The 17,120-nt window shown below is 50.5% G+C and overlaps 1 protein-coding gene across 1 annotated transcript; it reads left to right on the top strand.

The window, feature by feature from the left end:
- Positions 1 to 183: 183 nt before the first annotated feature.
- LOC133770975 (RNA-binding motif protein, X chromosome-like) lies at positions 184 to 14,377 on the top strand. Its single transcript, XM_062206751.1, has 3 exons — positions 184 to 245; positions 5,660 to 6,411; positions 14,109 to 14,377. The coding sequence occupies exons 1-3, from the start codon at positions 184 to 186 to the stop codon at positions 14,375 to 14,377; spliced, it is 1,083 nt and encodes a 360-aa protein (XP_062062735.1).
- Positions 14,378 to 17,120: the final 2,743 nt, after the last annotated feature.

Here is a 17,120-nt window from a genome sequence, read left to right as displayed (position 1 = left end):
TAAAAACTGGGCTCTGCTAGAACCCCACATTAAGAAACAGAAAAGTGAAGGAAGACCTAGCATGCCGAGGAGCTGAAAAGCAGCAGCCAGTGAAGCAGGAGGAAAGCTAGAAGCCTGTGATGTACCAGAAGTGTTTTCAAGATGAAAGTGAACAACTGCATGAAAAGTTGTCCATCAGTCGAGATGAGGCTCATCAGCCTTGGCAGCATCAAGGTCATTCACGACATTCAGAAGTACACATTCAGGTGAGCAATGTGGGTGAAGACAGGACTAAAGTGGACTCAAGAGACAGTGGGAGGAGAACAATTGGTCATAGCAAGTGAAATCAACTCCTCCAGGGATTTTTGTTTAAAAACACATTTTTAATAGCACAAGAGGGGTTCATTTAAGTACTGAACACAAAAGTGTTAAAAGTTAGTGGAAAATATTCTGTTGAGAGGAATAAGTGATGCAGGAGAGCAAGGGCAGAACTTCTGGAACAAGTAATGGCAGAGAAGAAAGAAGCGGGAGCTGGTCCACAGGGGGGGATCTAGGCTTTGGCTAAATGCAGACCCTTTTCTGTCGGTACAGAATACAGCATTGGTGAGCAAGGACTTTGTGCATCAGGAGGAAAGTTTTCTCCAGCAACTACACTACGGGCAACGACCCAGTGGGGTTTATGAAAATCCGGGAAGGGACAAGGACTCTAAGAGGCAAGGGCTATATGGCAACCAAAACCAAAAAAATGGAGGTAAATAGGAATTCTGGGAGTTACTGTGGAAACATCCTATTAGGGTCTAACAAGTTGGTGGTAGACTGAATGCCAGGTGAGCATGAAAAAGTTGAGATTGCCAATCATGTGCATGAAGCAAGAGCTCTTGGATATTGGAGCAGCAGGAAAGATCACAGAGAAAACTCTGTGTGGAACCTGAGCAAGACTGTGGGGCCGGAGTCATAGAAACGGGGTAGAGAGGAATCCTATGATCAATGAGGGACCAAGGAGACTTAGGGATGGGAAGAGAGAAATGGGAAGCAGAAGCAGGAAGACAGAGAGGATGCCCAGGGAACGTGGCATGGGCTTCTGTTTTGGCCACGTAACATCTCAGAAAGAAGCCCCTCTGTATCCTCACTCCAAGAGCTGGAGAAAAGGCAAGGCATGTGATGGCTTCTTTGTGAGGTGTTATCATGGACATGTGAACATTTGGTTCCTAAGAAAGTTCAAGATCACTCACCATCTCATCAACCCAGGAAGTAGTGGCAGACCTGCTTCCCCAGCTAGGACCCTGCATTTAGTAGAGCGTGTCCACTGCTAGGATACAAAGAGCCAGGGATGTGTCCCTCCTCTGAATGGGGGCTCCGTGCCTAACTGGCCCCTACCTGGGCCCCAAGGGCAGGCAGGCACAAGGTCCAGCCTTGCTGAGCCAAGACTCTCCAGGTATTTTCCTAAAGCAAGCCAAAGATCAAAGGAGGTCTTGTGACAGGCACATCCTCTGCGTGGTGGAAGCTTGGCAGAAAGCCACAGAGCTAGGGGGCTACAGGGAGGTCCAGGATGAAGGGAATGGACTCAGATGTGTCACAGTGGCATCAGATGGAATCCAGGGTTAGCGTGCACACATCCTGATTAGGGTGGAGTAGGTCCTTCCACGGTCTCCCACAGGCTCCTACTTCCCATAGGCCAGCATGGGCTCAGACTGTAGACCAAACTCCCACAACAGAGGGCTGTGGGCAGACAGATGAACTGAAATGAAGGCCACCAGGAATTTAAGTTCTCAGCAAAGTCAAGAGTAGGAGAAGGCAGGATCAGAGCCTATGATTCACATAGGAAGCACATGGAGGAAGCCTCACGCATGCCATCTCAAACCCTAGCAAAACCCCTTCACCTCCCCCAGGTTTCAAGAGAGGCCAAAATCAGAGGAAGCAAAGCCTAATGAAAGGCACAAGTCCAGAGGTGGACACATCGCTGCTAGCTTGGGCACTACATCATGCCTTGGTCAATAGGCCTGATATTTTCTAGAGCCCTTCCCTTGCTCTCCTCAAAACATGTCAGAATTGTCGGGTTGGATTTCATTCCACTGACTGCCAACAGTGGGAGGTGAGTGGCTTCTCCACAACTGTCCTGTCAAACACTGGGTCAGAGAGGACAGGGGCCACTTTACATATGTGCCTGCCCCCTGCAGCCCAGACAGAGAGGGCAAAGAACAGAGGATGAGCACAGGAATGAGCCGCATGGAGATGCTGCTTCCTGCAAAGAGTGGGAGGTGGCTGGGCTGCTGCTGCTTCACCAGCCGACCAAGGCCCAGTACTCCACTGAGACGCTGGAGCCCAAGCCCAGGCCAGGCCTGTCACAGAAGGAAGGATAAGATTGGTTCTCATGCCCACTGCAGGGAAAGAAAAGGAAGGAGGAGCACCTTGAGTTCAGGTGAAGATATAAGAAACAGGCACGGAGCTGGCATTATGAGGCACTTGTTAAGCCACTGCTTGTGACACCAGCACCCCATATGAGCACTGGTTTGAGTCCCAGCTGTGCCAGTTCTAATCCAGCTCCAGGCTAATAGTCCTGGGAAAGCAGCAGAGGACGGCCCAAGTGCTTGGGCCTCTAGCACCCACATGGGAGACCCAGAGTGCCAGGCTCCTGGCTGCAGCCTGGCCAAGCCCCAGCCGTTGTAGCCATTTGGGGAGTGAACCAGCAGATGGAAGATTGACATCTCTCTCTCTCTCTCTCTCTCTCTCTCTCTCTCTCTCTCTTTCTCTCTCTCTCTCTCTTTCTCCCTCTCTCTCTCTGCTTTTCAAATAACAAAACAAATCTTTGGGAAAAAAAATTAAGCAGAATAAAAGCATTTAAGATGCCGGGGCACATGGGGGACATGGAGGACCTACCCTACCTGGTCAAAGTGGAAAGATAGAGAATCAACCAATCCCATCCCTAGAGAGGGCAAGGCGAGGACAGTGAATACTTGGGCTTGACGAGAGTATTGAAACAGGAAAGTCTGTGAACCAGCCAGAGAGAGATGTCTTGTTTCCAGGAGGAGGGGTGGGTGCTGCCAATTGGCCCCCTTTCCCGCCTCATCTCTCTCCTCAACCATAACTCCTCTCCATCCAAGGCCAGGCAAGTAGCATTCTAGGGGATTTCCAGAGAGAAATACTCTCAAGGTCAGGTCAGTTACAAAGGCCACAGGGCAGGGTCCTGGGCAGGCAGCCTGACCATGGGAACCCAAACAGTGGGAAGGGAAGCCACTGCTTGCAGTAAATAGTGCCGGCAGCTGGAATGTGTCAGGGAACGGGAGGAGCCAAAAGGGAGAGGCCTGAGCAGAACCACACACAGACACATGAACACAAGTGCTTGGCCACAGAGGTGGTACAGAAAAAAGACGCAAAGCCAACCATGCCACTCAGACACAAATTCAGAGTGCACAAACAGGTCTAAGTAACACAGCTACACAGACTCATGAACACTCTGAGGGAGAGAATCAAGCAGAGACAGGCACAAACACATGCACACGCTGACTGGCACACACATCTCACAGACCCAGTCACAATCACACCCAAATCCATCCATCCTGCCCAGCCCCTTGCCTCCATATAGCCCCTAGACCAACTCAGGTCAGGGCAGTCTTTCTCATCTCCAAACTCTGGCTTGTCATTTCTGACCCATGGCTTGTCCTTTAACAGCACAGTCTTAGATTCCTCTACAGATTCCTCCTTGGTCTCCAGAACTTGCCTGTGTGCCCTTAAAGAATTGTCAGGGTCAGGAAGTGAGTCCACCGTGCTCTTCAGCAACCCTGTCCCTCACCTACACACCCATCACCAGCAGAGCCCCAGATCACTGCTGCTCCAATCATGCAGGGTCCTGACCTCTAGACTGTGACACAGAAGACCAAGAGGAGGACAAGACAGACACACGTGGTCCAAGTTACCCTCAGGGACCATGAAGAACCAGGTCGTCTGTCCCTGGGAAGGAGCACCTGACATGGGGCATGACCTCATGTGAGGCTGTGAACCTCAACCCCACCCTGACCAACTCACCCCAAAACCCAGTTCCAGCCCCATTTCCGAAGATAAGTCTAAGTCCCAGTTCCTTCAAATGGGACTGGAACAACTCCACCTCAGAAAGGAAATGCTGGGCTGGCACTGTGGCACAGTAGGTTAAGCTGCCGCCTATGATGCTGGCATCCCCTATGAGCATAGGTTCAGGCCCCAGTGGCACTACCTCTGATCCAGCTCTGCATATGCACCTGGGAAGGCAGCGGACCATGGCCCACGTTCTCGGGCCCTGCCACCTACAAGGGAGACTCAGATGGAGTTCAAAGCTCCTGACTTCAGCCTGGCTTACCCCTAGCCATTATGGCAATTTGGGTCGAATGGACCAATGGGTGACAGATCTCTCACTGTCTCTCCCTCTCTGTAGCTCTGTCCTTCAAATAAACCTTTTTTAAAGAAAATCCTAGGCCGGCGCCGTGACTTAATCCTCCGCCTTGTGGCACCGGCACACCGGGTTCTAGTCCCGGTTGGGGCGCCGGATTCTATCCCGGTTGCCCCTCTTCCAGGCCAGCTCTCTGCTATGGCCCGGGAAGGCAGTGGAGGATGGCCCAAGTCCTTGGGCCCTGCACCCGCATGGGAGACCAGGAGAAGCTCCTGGCTCCTGGCTTCAGATCGGCGCGATGCGCTGGCCGCAGCGGCCATTGGAGGGTGAACCAACAGCAAAAAGGAAGACCTTTTTCTCTCTCTCTCCCTATCCACTCTGCCTGTCAAAAAAAAAAAAAAAAAAAAAGAAAGAAAAGAAAGAAAAATCCTAGAGACTTTTTTTTTTTAAATGTATTACTATAAAGAGAGCAGGGGCTGGTGTTGTGGCGTAGCAGAGCAGGTAAAGCTGCTGCTGCTGCTGCCGTGCCGCATCCCAAATGGGTGCCGGTTTGAGCCCCGGCTGCTCCACTTCTGATCCAGCTCTCTGCTTTGGCCTGGGAAAGCAGCGGAGGATGACCCAAGTACTCCAGCCCCTGAACTCACAGGAGAGAACCAGAAGAAGCTCCTGGCTCCTGGCTTTGGCCCAGCCCAGCACCATCGCTGCAGCCATCTGGAGAGTAAACCAGCGGAAGGAGGATCTCTCTGTCTCTCCCCCTTTCCCTGTAACTCTCTTTCAAATAAATACATCTTTTGTAAACTATATAAAAAGAACAGATTTCATTCATTTCATAGGTACAATTCTAAGAAGATAACCAGATTTCTCTCCTTCCCTCAATCTTCCTTCCTTTTATTTTGGTAGTATTTTTATTTTTGCTAAAACATAATTTCAATCTACTCTACCAAGAATGCATTAATACAGTGGTTCACAACTGTGTATACTGTTTAAAAAAAAAAAGAAAGAAAGGAAATATTGGTGGGTATTAACCAAAAATGTTTACATGGCCAAAAAAGTTTGATATAGAACACTGTGATGTTAGGCTCTCCACGGCCTAGCGGTCTACCTTCCTTAGTTGAAACATAACTACAAGAGTCACTCAAAGCCCACAAGCATGGGTGGTTAGTAGGAGGACGGCCAATAACCTCTCATCTACACCAGATAAATACCCGCATTATGCCCAAGCCTAAATCCTTCTATGTGTATCTTAGATGCTTAAAATTCCCCTCCAAAACAAGTTTAACTCCATGGCCAATCTTAATCCCGGTTCTAAATAAAAAAAAGGCGCTCACGTGGAGGGCACATGGACGATGGTGGCTATTCCATGAATTTTAACATGAGTTCTTCCAGGGGACCTCTTCCAGTAAAAAGAGGACCACCACCACGAAGTGGGGGTCCTCCTCCTAAAAGATCAGCCCCTTCAGGACCAGTTCGCAGCAGCAGTGGAATGGGAGGAAGAGCCCCTGTATCACGTGGAAGAGACAGTTACGGAGGCCCACCTCGGAGGGAACCCCTGCCCTCTCGCAGAGATGTTTATTTGTCCCCAAGAGATGATGGATACTCAACTAAAGACAGCTATTCAAGCAGAGATTACCCGAGTTCTCGTGATACAAGAGATTATGCACCACCACCAAGAGACTATACCTACCGTGATTATGGTCATTCCAGTTCACGTGATGACTATCCATCAAGAGGCTATAGTGATAGAGATGGATATGGTCGTGATCGGGACTATTCAGATCATCCAAGTGGAGGTTCCTACCGAGATTCCTATGAGAGTTATGGTAACTCACGTAGTGCTCCACCTACACGAGGGCCCCCGCCATCTTATGGTGGAAGCAGTCGCTATGATGATTACAGCAGCTCACGTGACGGATATGGTGGAAGTCGAGACAGTTACTCAAGCAGCCGAAGTGATCTCTACTCAAGTGGTCGCGATCGGGTTGGCAGACAAGAAAGAGGGCTTCCTCCTTCTATGGAAAGGGGGTACCCTCCTCCACGTGATTCCTACAGCAGTTCAAGCCGCGGAGCAAGGGGCAAGAAGTGGACTTGGAAAGAGATTGAACTCAGGGGCCCCAGAGCAGCCATGCTGTGCAGGCTTTGCCACACCCCTTCTCCTGCTTCAACCATCCCGTCTGCCTTCCCAGCTCAGCCCAGGCCAGGCCAGGCCCAGAGAGACAGGAGAGAGAGAGAGTCTCCTAGGGAATGCAAGAGGAGGCAGCAGGACTGCCCCAGTGAGAGGTCACCCTGGCCCTGGCCCTGACCCTGCTGTGCCCCCTTCTTCCTTGTAAATATGATTTATACCTAACTGAATAAAAAGCTGTTCTGGCCTCCCACCCAAGTACCTGGTCCTGTGTGTTTGCATCTGTGGGAAAGTTACGGTCGCTACAGGGTGGGATCACACCCAGCCAAAGGCATAGGCTGGCAAATTCTACACTTCAACTTATGCCAAGGGTTCCCTTCCCTCTCAGGGCCCACACACCTGGGAAGTGGAAGGGAGGCTGGTGGCCCTGTGGGATCCAGTCCTGCAGGGGACAGCAGACCCAGAGAGATCCTGCCGAGATCCCTGCCCTGGATCTGCACAGCACTCCCCTACTCCAGGGGTGAGCTCCAGATCTTTGCCCAGATCTATCAGGGGACTGCAGGAGAACCTCCAAGGACCTCCGAAAAGGTCCCCAAGGGTGAGGCTAGGGTCTGGGCCCACCTGGAACACAGGCAAACACAAGTCCCACCCCACCCTGGACACATTTCCAGCCCCAGGGATCCCCTCCCTACGAGCTAAGAGGACCCCCTTCCGCCCTGTTCCACGAGGCTTGGTCCCCCAGCCTCCCCTCTTTGTTTGATGGGGCCATGGTGCCCTTCTGCTCCCTGTCTGGGCCCCTGGGCTCCCTCAGCTGTCCACCAGTTGGAATAGCCTTCTCCCTTTCCTTTCTGTTTTCTTCTTCCTCCCCTGGCAGGGACCCAGGGTCCCGGGGACCCTTTAACCTCTTGAAGCCAAGAAATAAGTTTCGCGGGGTGGATTTTTAGAGTCCCAGGATTCTGCTCTCCAAGAAGACCCCAGCCGGGCTTCCACACCCGCCCCCCACCTCCCAAGCAGGCAGAGGGGAGGCCAGCGGATGAGGTCAGGCAATGTGGGGAAAGAAGACAGATCCTGGAGGGGGTGGGGAAGGCAGGCAAGGAAGGCAGGGACTCGAAAAGCCAGACCTCGCCACCCCACCACCTCTTCCTTCCATAGGAGCCTGAGTGCCACAGCATTTATTGCTTATCATAAAATCATTAAAGTATGTGCTTGTTCGCTCCTCCAGAGGCTGGGGAAGACAGGGACTCCTCCCTACCTACCCCTGTGCAATAGGTGTGATCTTAGCCTATACATTCAGATGTGCAAGAAATAACATTTTGCAATGTTCTTTAAATGAACTTGATTCCTATTCCAAGCCCTTGCATCTGCCAAGAGCCATGCAGAGGTCATAGAAGGCTGGGGGGGGGGGGTGTCCTGCCTGTCCTGCACGCCATCATGCTCTGACCGCTACGGTCAGATCTATCTCTGCAGGGCCTCAACTTTCAAGCTCTCATCTCTGTGCCACATTTGAGACATGGGAATTCAGACATGAGACCCTCTGGGCTTGGACCCGGTCTCCCAAGACATCCCTATGTCCTGTCACCTGTTCCCTTATGGCCAGGGATCGGAGCCCAATGTCCATGCTGGCTGGACCTACACAGCAATCCCTCCATGGTCTTAAAGAATTCTCCCCTCCTCCGTAGTCTCTCCCTCTCCCCAGCCCCTCCCGGACACAATCCCTTCCCATGCTTAGACTTTTACAAAAGGCAGAAGGGCCTTTGACATCAGGATGCCTGTCCCTTCAGCCCTGCCAATGTGGATGGAACTGGAGGACAGCATGTCAAGTGAAATAAGCCAGGCACAGAAAAACAAATCTCAAATGTCCTCGCTCCCACGTGGAAGCTGGAAGAACAGGTCTCATAGAAGTAGAGGCTGGGAAGGGGCGAGGGAGCGGGGTAGAGAGGGTGGGTAACAGGCACGGGTTCCGTGCTCTGTAGCACATTAGAGTGAGCACAATTTACAACAACTTATTACACATTTCAAAACAATTAGAAGAGAGTTGCTGGAAGTTTCCCGGACATAAAGAAACAATAGAGGTTTGAGGAGCTGGAAATGCTAATTACCCTGATTTGACTGTGACACATTGTATATATGTATGGGATCATCACATAAATATGGACATGTCAATTTAAAGTGTTTTCATTTTTAAAATAAAGAAATATAACCTCAAAGCAAAATAAACCTGACCAAAAACTTTTGCTTGTGCTAAAGTAAAAGGAAAAACAAGCAGAACAGACAAAAGCTCCTGTTTCACGAGGTTTTCCTGCCGCAGCTGCGTGCCCGGTATTTGCCTCAAGCCCTGCCCTGAGTAGACCTGCAACGTGTTATTTCCATCAGAGAACAAATGGCCACTCTCACTGTAGCTTTCACCCTCAGCAATGTTCTCCCGTTCTTTCTTCTTTCTGCAAGATGCATAATTCAAACAGAAAAAACAAATAATACATATTTGTAGTTTTTTAGAGTTTCAAAAAGTACACAAAGGCTTATTCTGAACAATACCATTTCCAACAACTTTTACCTCTGAAACTATTTCTTCTAGGAGGTAGTGTCAAACACCTAAATACTTGTTTTAAGTCTCAGTTTCTTTCTGTATCTATTTTAAACATTGGCAACTCACTTCCTGCTACACAAAGAAGATTCATCTTTCTTACCAAACCTCTTCTCGTGCCACTCCATCCTCCAGACACAGGCTCACCACTAAGATCATGATCACTTATGGCTACGACTCTGCGAATGTTCATTGCAGAGCACAGCAGTGTACCATCCTTGCTTTCCCTTTGTCATTCTGCTTGTTCTTTTTCTTAAAGATTCCAGGGGCAGGCATTTAGCCCAGTGGTTTAAGACACTCAGGTCCGCCATCAGAGTACCTAGGCTCAATACCTGCGTTTCATACCTGGCTCTGTTCCTGATTCCAGCTTCCTGCTGATGCAAACCCTGGGAGGCAGTGGTGATGGCTCAAGTAATTGGGTTCCTGCCGCCCATGTGGAAGACCTGGATTGAGTTCCAGGCACAGCTTGGTCTAGCTCTGGCTATAAATGAGCTCTTTCTCTCTCTCCCTCTCTCTCACTTTATCCCTTCCTCCCTCCCTCTCCATCTCTCAAATAGCAAATAAATTTTTTAAAAAATTCTTTAAGGGATGGCCAGCATTGTGGCACATCAGTTTAAGCCACCACTTGAGATGCTGGCATCCCATATAAGAGTGCCATTTTGGGGGCCGGTGTTGTGTTGTAATGGGTAAAGCCACCACCTGCAGTGCCGGCATCCCACATGGCTGCCGGTTCAAGTTCCAGCTGCTCCACTTCCAATCCAGCTCCCTGCTAATGTGTTCAAAAAAGCAGTGGAAGATGGCCCAAGTCCTTGGGCCCCTGCACCCATGTGGGAGACCTGGAAGAAGCTCCTGGATCCTGGCTTCAGATTGGCCCAGTTCCAGTCCTTGTGGCCATTTGGTGAGAAAACTAATGACAAAAGATCTCTCTCTCTCTCTCTCTTTCTCGCTTTGCCTCTCTGTAATTCTGCCTTTCAAATAAATAAATCTTAAAAAAAAAAAAAAGAAAAAATACAGAAAAAAGAGTGCTGCTTCGCGTCCCAGCTACTTCACTTCTAATCCAGCTTCCTGCTAATGCATCTAGGAAGGCAGAAGAGGAAGGACCAATGCTTGGGTCCCTGTCATCCATGTGGGAGACCAGATAGAGTTCCTGGCTCTGGCTTCAGCCTGGCCCAGCCCTGGCTGTTGCTGGCATTAAGAAAGTGAACAAGCAGATGGAAGCTCTTTCCTCTCTCTCTCTCTCTCTCTCTCTCTTTCCTTCTCTCTCTCTCTCTCTCTCATTTTCACCCCATCTTTCAAATAAATAAATATATAAACCTTTGTTAAAATTCTTTAAGGTTCTAATTGTTCTTCTGTTTTTAAAAACACTTCTATCTTGACATTATCACAGCCCCTCAAATGTTTCAACATAGAAGGCTGGTTAAAGACTGAATGTTTAAAATGTATGATATAGCAGAAAAATAGGTGAATGTATTCATAATCTTATGGCAGAAAAGAATTTCTTAGGTAAGGCATAAAACCATAAAAGAGGGGCTGGCACTGTGGCACAGAAGGTTAAGCCACCGCCTGCAGTGCCAGCATCCCGCGTGGGCACCAGATGGAGTCCTGGCTGCTCCACTTCCCATCCAAGCCCCTGCTAATGTGCCTGAGAAAGCAACGGATGACAGCTCAAGTGCCTGGGCCCCTGAACCCACATGGGAGACCCAGAAGAAGCTCCTGGCTCCGGCCTGGCCTAGCCCTGGTCATTGCAGTCATCTGGGGAATGAACCAGAGAATGGAAGATCTCTTTCTCTCTCTCCTCTCTCTCTGTATCTCTGCCTTTCAAATAAATAAATAAATCTTAAAAAGAGAGAGAGAGGAGAGAGAAAGAGAATTAAAAAAAAAACCATAAAAGAGAAGTCATAAGGGGAAAAAATCAACACCATTAAACTCAATGACATGGGGAAGTCCAGAATAAAGGCTGCAAATTACCACAGGCTCTTCTCACTGCTCCGAGTCCAGCTGAAAGTGCAGAAGGGTAATGTCTGTGGAAGGCATATGCCCACACGGACCCAAACGGGAGAAGGGATACAGGTAACTTTCCCAAAGACTGCTCCTGAGGCAGGTAAATATTTCAGATAAAACGGATGCAAAGCCAAAAACAAAATTGTAAATGTGAAGCGTTTCCAACATCATGTTCATACATAAAGATACATATTTTTTCTGAATATTCTTAGTATACTGCTGTTCAACAGGAAACAATTAATGGCTTCTACTAGAATTTTTTAAAAAAGCAGAAATGCAAAAAAAAAAAAAAACAGTTATTTACAAATTTTACAAACTCATCATGCCCCAAACACACTCACTTCAGTCCTTGGAATCGTGGGTTTTCCTTTAAGATTGGAGAAGCAAATCACTTCATTACTTCATTGCTGTAGAACTGAGTTACCATTATCTTTTTTTTTTTTTAAGATTTGTTTATTTACTTGAAAGTCAGAGCTACACAAGGAGAGAAGGAAAGGCAGAGAGAGAGAGAGAGAGGCCTTCCATCCGCTGATTCACTCCCCAGATGGCCGCAACGGCTGGAGCTGCCCCAATCCGAAGCCAGGAGCCAGGAGCTTCTTCCAGGTCTCCCACACGGATGCAGGGGCCCAAGGACTTGGGTCATCTTCTACTGCTTTCCCAGGCCATAGCAGAGAGCTGGATCGGAAGTGGAGCAGCTGGGACTTGAACTGGTGCCCATAAGGAATGCCGGCACTGCATGCAGCAGCTTTACCCGCTATGCCACAGCACCAGCCCCTTACCATTATCTTCAAAAACAAATCATCCCCAGTGCCATCGAGGAAATGATTGATCTGGTGTCTTTAAATTTCACCACCATCTGTTCCATAAAATGGTAACAGACACACACAGACTAATGAAATTGCAGGGCAGCTACTTCTTACTGTCAGTGTTACCTCCGAATCTGGTGCCTCCTGCTTGCCCAGGTTCATTCCTCCCTTGTTTTATTGTCTCTGACAGATGGGGCCAGCGCTGTGGCGTAACGGATAAAGCTGCCGCCTGCAGTGCCGGCATCCCATATAGGTGTCAGTTCGAGTCTCGGCTGCTCCACTTCCAATCCAGCTCTCTGCTATGGCCTGGGAAAGCAGTGGAAGATGGCCCAAATCCTTAGGCCCCTCCACCCACATGAGAGACCTGGAAGAAGCTCCTGGCTTCTGGCTTCAGATCAGAGCAGCTCCAGCCGTTGTGGCCAATTGGGGAGTGAACCAGCGGATGGAAGACCTCTCCTTCTCTCTTTGTATAACTCTTTTAAATAAATAAATAAATCTTAAAAAAAAAATTAGAGTCTGACAGTATAGGAAAGGATGGACAGGGCCAGTCAGTCCTCCTGGAACTGTAGCTAATAGAAAGGTCCTAACAACCTGAGTCACATGAACTTGAAACCAACTGCAAAGGAAGCAACCAGGTTTCTCAACGCCACCGCCCCTCCCACGGTGACAGGTAGGCCCTGCTGTGACCAGCCCCCGTTACATCCTTGAGTTATCAACTCCAGTCCTTAGGTGGACGCAATCACCAGTGACAGCCGGCTCCTTTAGATATTTTTATTTTTTAAAAAGTTTTCCGTGTGGTAGCACGGAGCTACAAGCCGGACACACTGACACGCTCGGCACGCTCAGCGTCTCCCACGATGCTGTGTGGTCCAGAGAAGTGACAGGGATGGAGTCTATAATTTGTTTTCTGTGAAAGCTCAAATTTCATTGGCTTCCTAGTTTTCATCATTTACCTGCGAAACACTTCTTCAGCTTCGGCTGGCCTCCTTTGTGAAGGCCTTCTTCTTTCCCACATCCAGGTGTCATTTCTCCTTGTGTTCAGGGGCAAAGCGATACCGTGTTTGTTAAAATTGCCAACACTCCCATCCTGTACCACTCGTCTTGACCCGTGAGTTGCCATTTTGGTGGATGCTGAAATTGCCACACCTCTGTTTCTAGCACCCACATTTGTAATTCTTCAAGTGGTACAAGCTCTGCAACTCCCCTACACAGAATGTCGGTTATGTTAAGAAGCTGGAAACCTCATTGTCGTCAGCACATCCCTTTCTCAGTTAGCAGCAAATTAAAACACCCCAGAAAGAGAAACGCTGCTTTCATATTCTTTAGGACTGTTGCTTTAGAACCATGAGTTGGGATAATAACGGGTTTCAGCACAACATACAGAGTGTCACTGCAAGGTGGACAACTGGCAGCGTGATTAAAACCCCCACATCTCATTGCCTACATAGCTAAGTTCAAGTCTCGGCTCTGCTCTTGACTCTAGCTCTCTGCTCATGCAGACTCTGGAAGGCAGAAGATGAAGGCTCAAGTACTCGAGTCCCTGCCACCCAAGTGGGATACCCGGATTGAGTTCAGGGCTCCTGGCGTTAGCCTGGCCCAGCCCTGGCTGTTGCCGGCATTTGGGGAGGAAACAGATGCACGATCTCTATCTCTGTCCCTTTGTGTCTGTATTTCAAATTAAATGGAAAATAAATTTTATTGTTTAAAAAAAAAAAAAACTAGTGTAACCAAAACGCACCTGTGAACCCCCAGCAGCCTGCACCACTACTCTCTCAAAACACTCTGCCTGCAATCCCGGAGCCGGGGCGTGAGGGCCGCACTGCCCAGCTCCGCTGCCAGGGGGCAGCAGCCGCACCGCGGGCCCCTGTTGTCCAAGGCAAACGGCAGGCCGGGAGTTGAATTTTCTGTTCCCATTAACTTGTTGTTCTCGTTTTTATTATTTGTCCTCAAATGTGCCAGTTACCACAGGACGAACGCCCTTTCCGCCCGTGGCAGGTTAAAGTCCTTCATCCCCTGGGCATCGCGCCCCGCGCAAGGCCAGGCTCTCAACCCCCTTGGGAAATGGAACCCTTTTCCCGGGGATGACCCCGTAATCTGGCTTCGGGAATCGGCTGGGGGCGAGTTATTTACGCTGTGAGCCAAGGGGCTATGCACTGCCTCAGGCTCTGAGCCCTTCCCCGTCTCCTGGCTCCGCACCCAAAGTAAACGCAATGGCCGGGGAGGGGGTGGGGGCGCTAAATGCCTCGTGTTCTCGGACAGCCCGCCGGTCTCGGCCGCACCCGCTGACTGCCCACGGGGCTCAGGGGTCTGAATGGCGGGGATCTGGCGGGAGGCCGCTGTCCCAAGCCCGGCGTAACGGCTGCGCCAGGTCATCGGGAGCCCACGTTGGCCCGATCCTCGGAGGCGCGGGCACCACCCGCAGGGCCAGCGGGAACGCGCAAGCCTGCGGTCCGGCGGGAGCAGGGAGCCGGGAGAGCGCCAAAGGCTGGGCGAGGGCCGGGGACTTCGGACGCCAAGGCAGCCTCTGAGGCAGGCGTCCGCCCTCCCACCCCGCCTCCGCCGGAGCCTCGCTTGGCTCGGGGCGCCCCCTCCAGGCCTGGGCGAGCGCGCGTCAGGAGCACACGCGCGCCTCCTGCACAGTCCCGCAGACCCAGCTCTGGACACGCATTCGCCCGTTCAACACACGCTAAGCATCCAGGGTGCGTCCTCTCCCTAGTCATTTCCCCGCACTCTCCCACTGCCCCCACAGACTGGGGAGGCTTCCCAGGCCTAGCCCCAGGGGGTGAGGCGCCCTCTGTTCTAGATCTCCTACCTCTGGGCCCAGGATTTGGCAGACCAGAGAGCCAGAAGACTGGGCAGGCTCCCTCCCTGGAGGAGCCTGGGGCCACTCTGGGCTGTCCTGAGCTGAGCTGCCCTGAGCTGAGACAAGACTTTCCCCCGGGGCTCACGCTGAACCAAGAGCCCCGGGGGAAAGTGGCTTAGCTGGGAAGAGGGTGAAGTCGTGAGCCCATAGCAGTGACGTGTGTGTGGCCAGAAAGTGTTCCAAACCTGCCTCCAGACCCCTACCCTCCCAATCACTCCATCCCCACTCCCTGTGGATTGTCTAAGCCGATGGCTTTGGGGGCGGGGGGGAGGGGGACTCAAACTCCACCTCGAGCCTGTGTCCCTTTCCTCTTTGCCATGTGAGTGACACCCTCACTGTCCCCCTCTTTCCCCGAGTCCTCTTCACCTCCCCAATCTGTTCAGCTTAGTGTGGAACTTGGGCCTCTTCTACCTACACTCAATCTCTTGGTAATCTTGTTTTATGGCTTTAAATATGAGTACCATCCATACAGTCCCAGATTTATATCTTCAGCTAGAATCTCTCCCCTAAACTCCAGACCCATGCTAACTACCCCAACATTTACATGTCCAACATGCAGCTTCAACTTAACAACTCAACAACTCAAAACCAGTCTCCCGATGTGCCCACAAACTCTTCCCTCTGCCAATATCCACTTGTGGGTAAATTCCATCCATCAAGTTGTTCAAGCCAAAATCCTTGCCTCTTCTGTCTCTGTTCTATCTTATGCTGACCCCTTAACAAAGCCTGTTTGCTCCACTTTGTCTCCAGAGTCTGACTTCTTTTTTTATTTATTTAATTTATTTATTTCAAAAGCAGAGTTACAGAGAAGCAGAGGCACAGAGAGAGAGAGGTCTTCCATCTGTTGGTTCACTCTCCAAAATGGTCACAACGGCTGGAGCTGCGCCGATCTGAAGCCAGGAGCCAGGAGCTTCTTCAGGGTCTTCCACATGGGTGCAGGGGCCCAAGCATTCGGGCCATCTTCTACTGCTATTCTAGGCCATAGCAGAGAGCTGGATCCGAAGTGGAGCAGCTGGGTCGCAAACCAGCACCCCAATGGGAGGCCGGCACTGCAAGCAGCAATTTTACTCGCTACGCCACAGCGCCAGCCCCTAGAGTGCGACTTCTTACCAACTTGAAGCACCATTATGTCCTCCCTGGACTTGGGCATAGCTTCCAGCCTGATTGTCCTTCCTCCAAAAAAAAAAAAAAAGGTACCACTTTGATCTACTCTTCATTCAACAGCTAGAGGGAGCCTTCTAAAATATGTCCGATCTCACCACACCTCTTCAAAATCCTCCCATGGCTCCCCCATCTCACCAAGTAGAAACCGGGCAATGGTTTACACAGTCCTGCACTATCCGGCCCGGAAGGGATGTGGCGTGTCTCCTGCCACTCTGCCCTCTGGTCTTCAAGCCATTCCTCAAGCACAGCCTTGCCTCCAGACCTTTGTGCTTCCTGTTTCCCCTGCTACAACGCCTCCCCAGGCCTCAGCGTGCCTCACGCCCTCACCTGCATCTCAGCAGCCTCTGCTCAAGTGTCTGGTTCCTTCGTTAGAATAAAAACTCCGCAAGAGCAGGCACGTGTATCTGCCTGGCTGACTGCTGTGTCCCAGCTCGGCACACAGGGTGCCCTCTGTAGATGTGTATGGGGTCCTAAGCCTTGTTCTTTCATTGTTTCGCTCTTTCCTGCTGATTCTTCAGATCTCTGCCAACAGGAACGCCAGGCAGAGGGCACTGAAACTGAAGTGGAATGGAAACCTCTCTGCCAGCTTGGAACTTTCTGGGTGTGTCATTGAGGATCTTAGCAGGAAACCAAAGGCATGCTCAAAAACGTCTAATGGCAAAGAATTTAGTGAGGGGACCATTCACAGAGGTGAGGGCAGGGTTGTTGTGGGCTGCTGCTGCCACACAGATAATTAGACATGAGCCACTGAGGAGGGCCACAAGACCCTCCTCTAGGGGCGAATCCAAGGACCCACCCAAGTGGCCCCCTTTGCAATTTCAGTTATGATCAAAGTGTCTTTGGATAAAATGGGATCTCAGGGGCTGGCACCGTGGCTTCCGCCTGTGGTGCCTGTATCCCATATGGGCACTGGTTTGAGTCCCAGCTGTTCCACTTCTGATCCAGCTCTCTTCTATGGCCTGGGAAAAGCAGCAGGAAATGGTCCAAGTGCTTGGGCCCCTGAACTCATGTGGGAGATCCAGATTAAGCTCCTGGCTCCACCCTGGTCCAGCCCCAGTTACGGCCATCTGGGGAGTGAAGCAGTGGATGGAAGACTCTCTCTCCCTCTCTCTCTCTCTCTCTCTCTCTGGCTCTTCCTCTCTCTGTAACTCTGCTTTTCACATAAATCTTTTTTTAAAAAAAAAACTTGACCTTATATTTTTAATGTAATTTGGTTAGCACAATCAGGAACAGGCAACCTACCT

Source organism: Lepus europaeus, chromosome 12 (genome assembly GCF_033115175.1).
Source record: "Lepus europaeus isolate LE1 chromosome 12, mLepTim1.pri, whole genome shotgun sequence".
NCBI lineage: Eukaryota > Metazoa > Chordata > Mammalia > Lagomorpha > Leporidae > Lepus > Lepus europaeus.
This window is presented reverse-complemented; position numbering and strand designations above follow the sequence as displayed.

Coding starts and splice junctions, on each gene's coding strand:
- LOC133770975 (XM_062206751.1), top strand. CDS start 184: ATGAGGCTCATCAGCCTTGGCAGCATCAAGGTCATTCACGACATTCAG. Junction 246..5,659: donor ATTCAGAAGTACACATTCAG/GTGAGCAATGTG, acceptor AATAAAAAAAAG/GCGCTCACGTGGAGGGCACA. Junction 6,412..14,108: donor TTCAAGCCGCGGAGCAAGGG/GCAAGAAGTGGA, acceptor GTTCTCGGACAG/CCCGCCGGTCTCGGCCGCAC.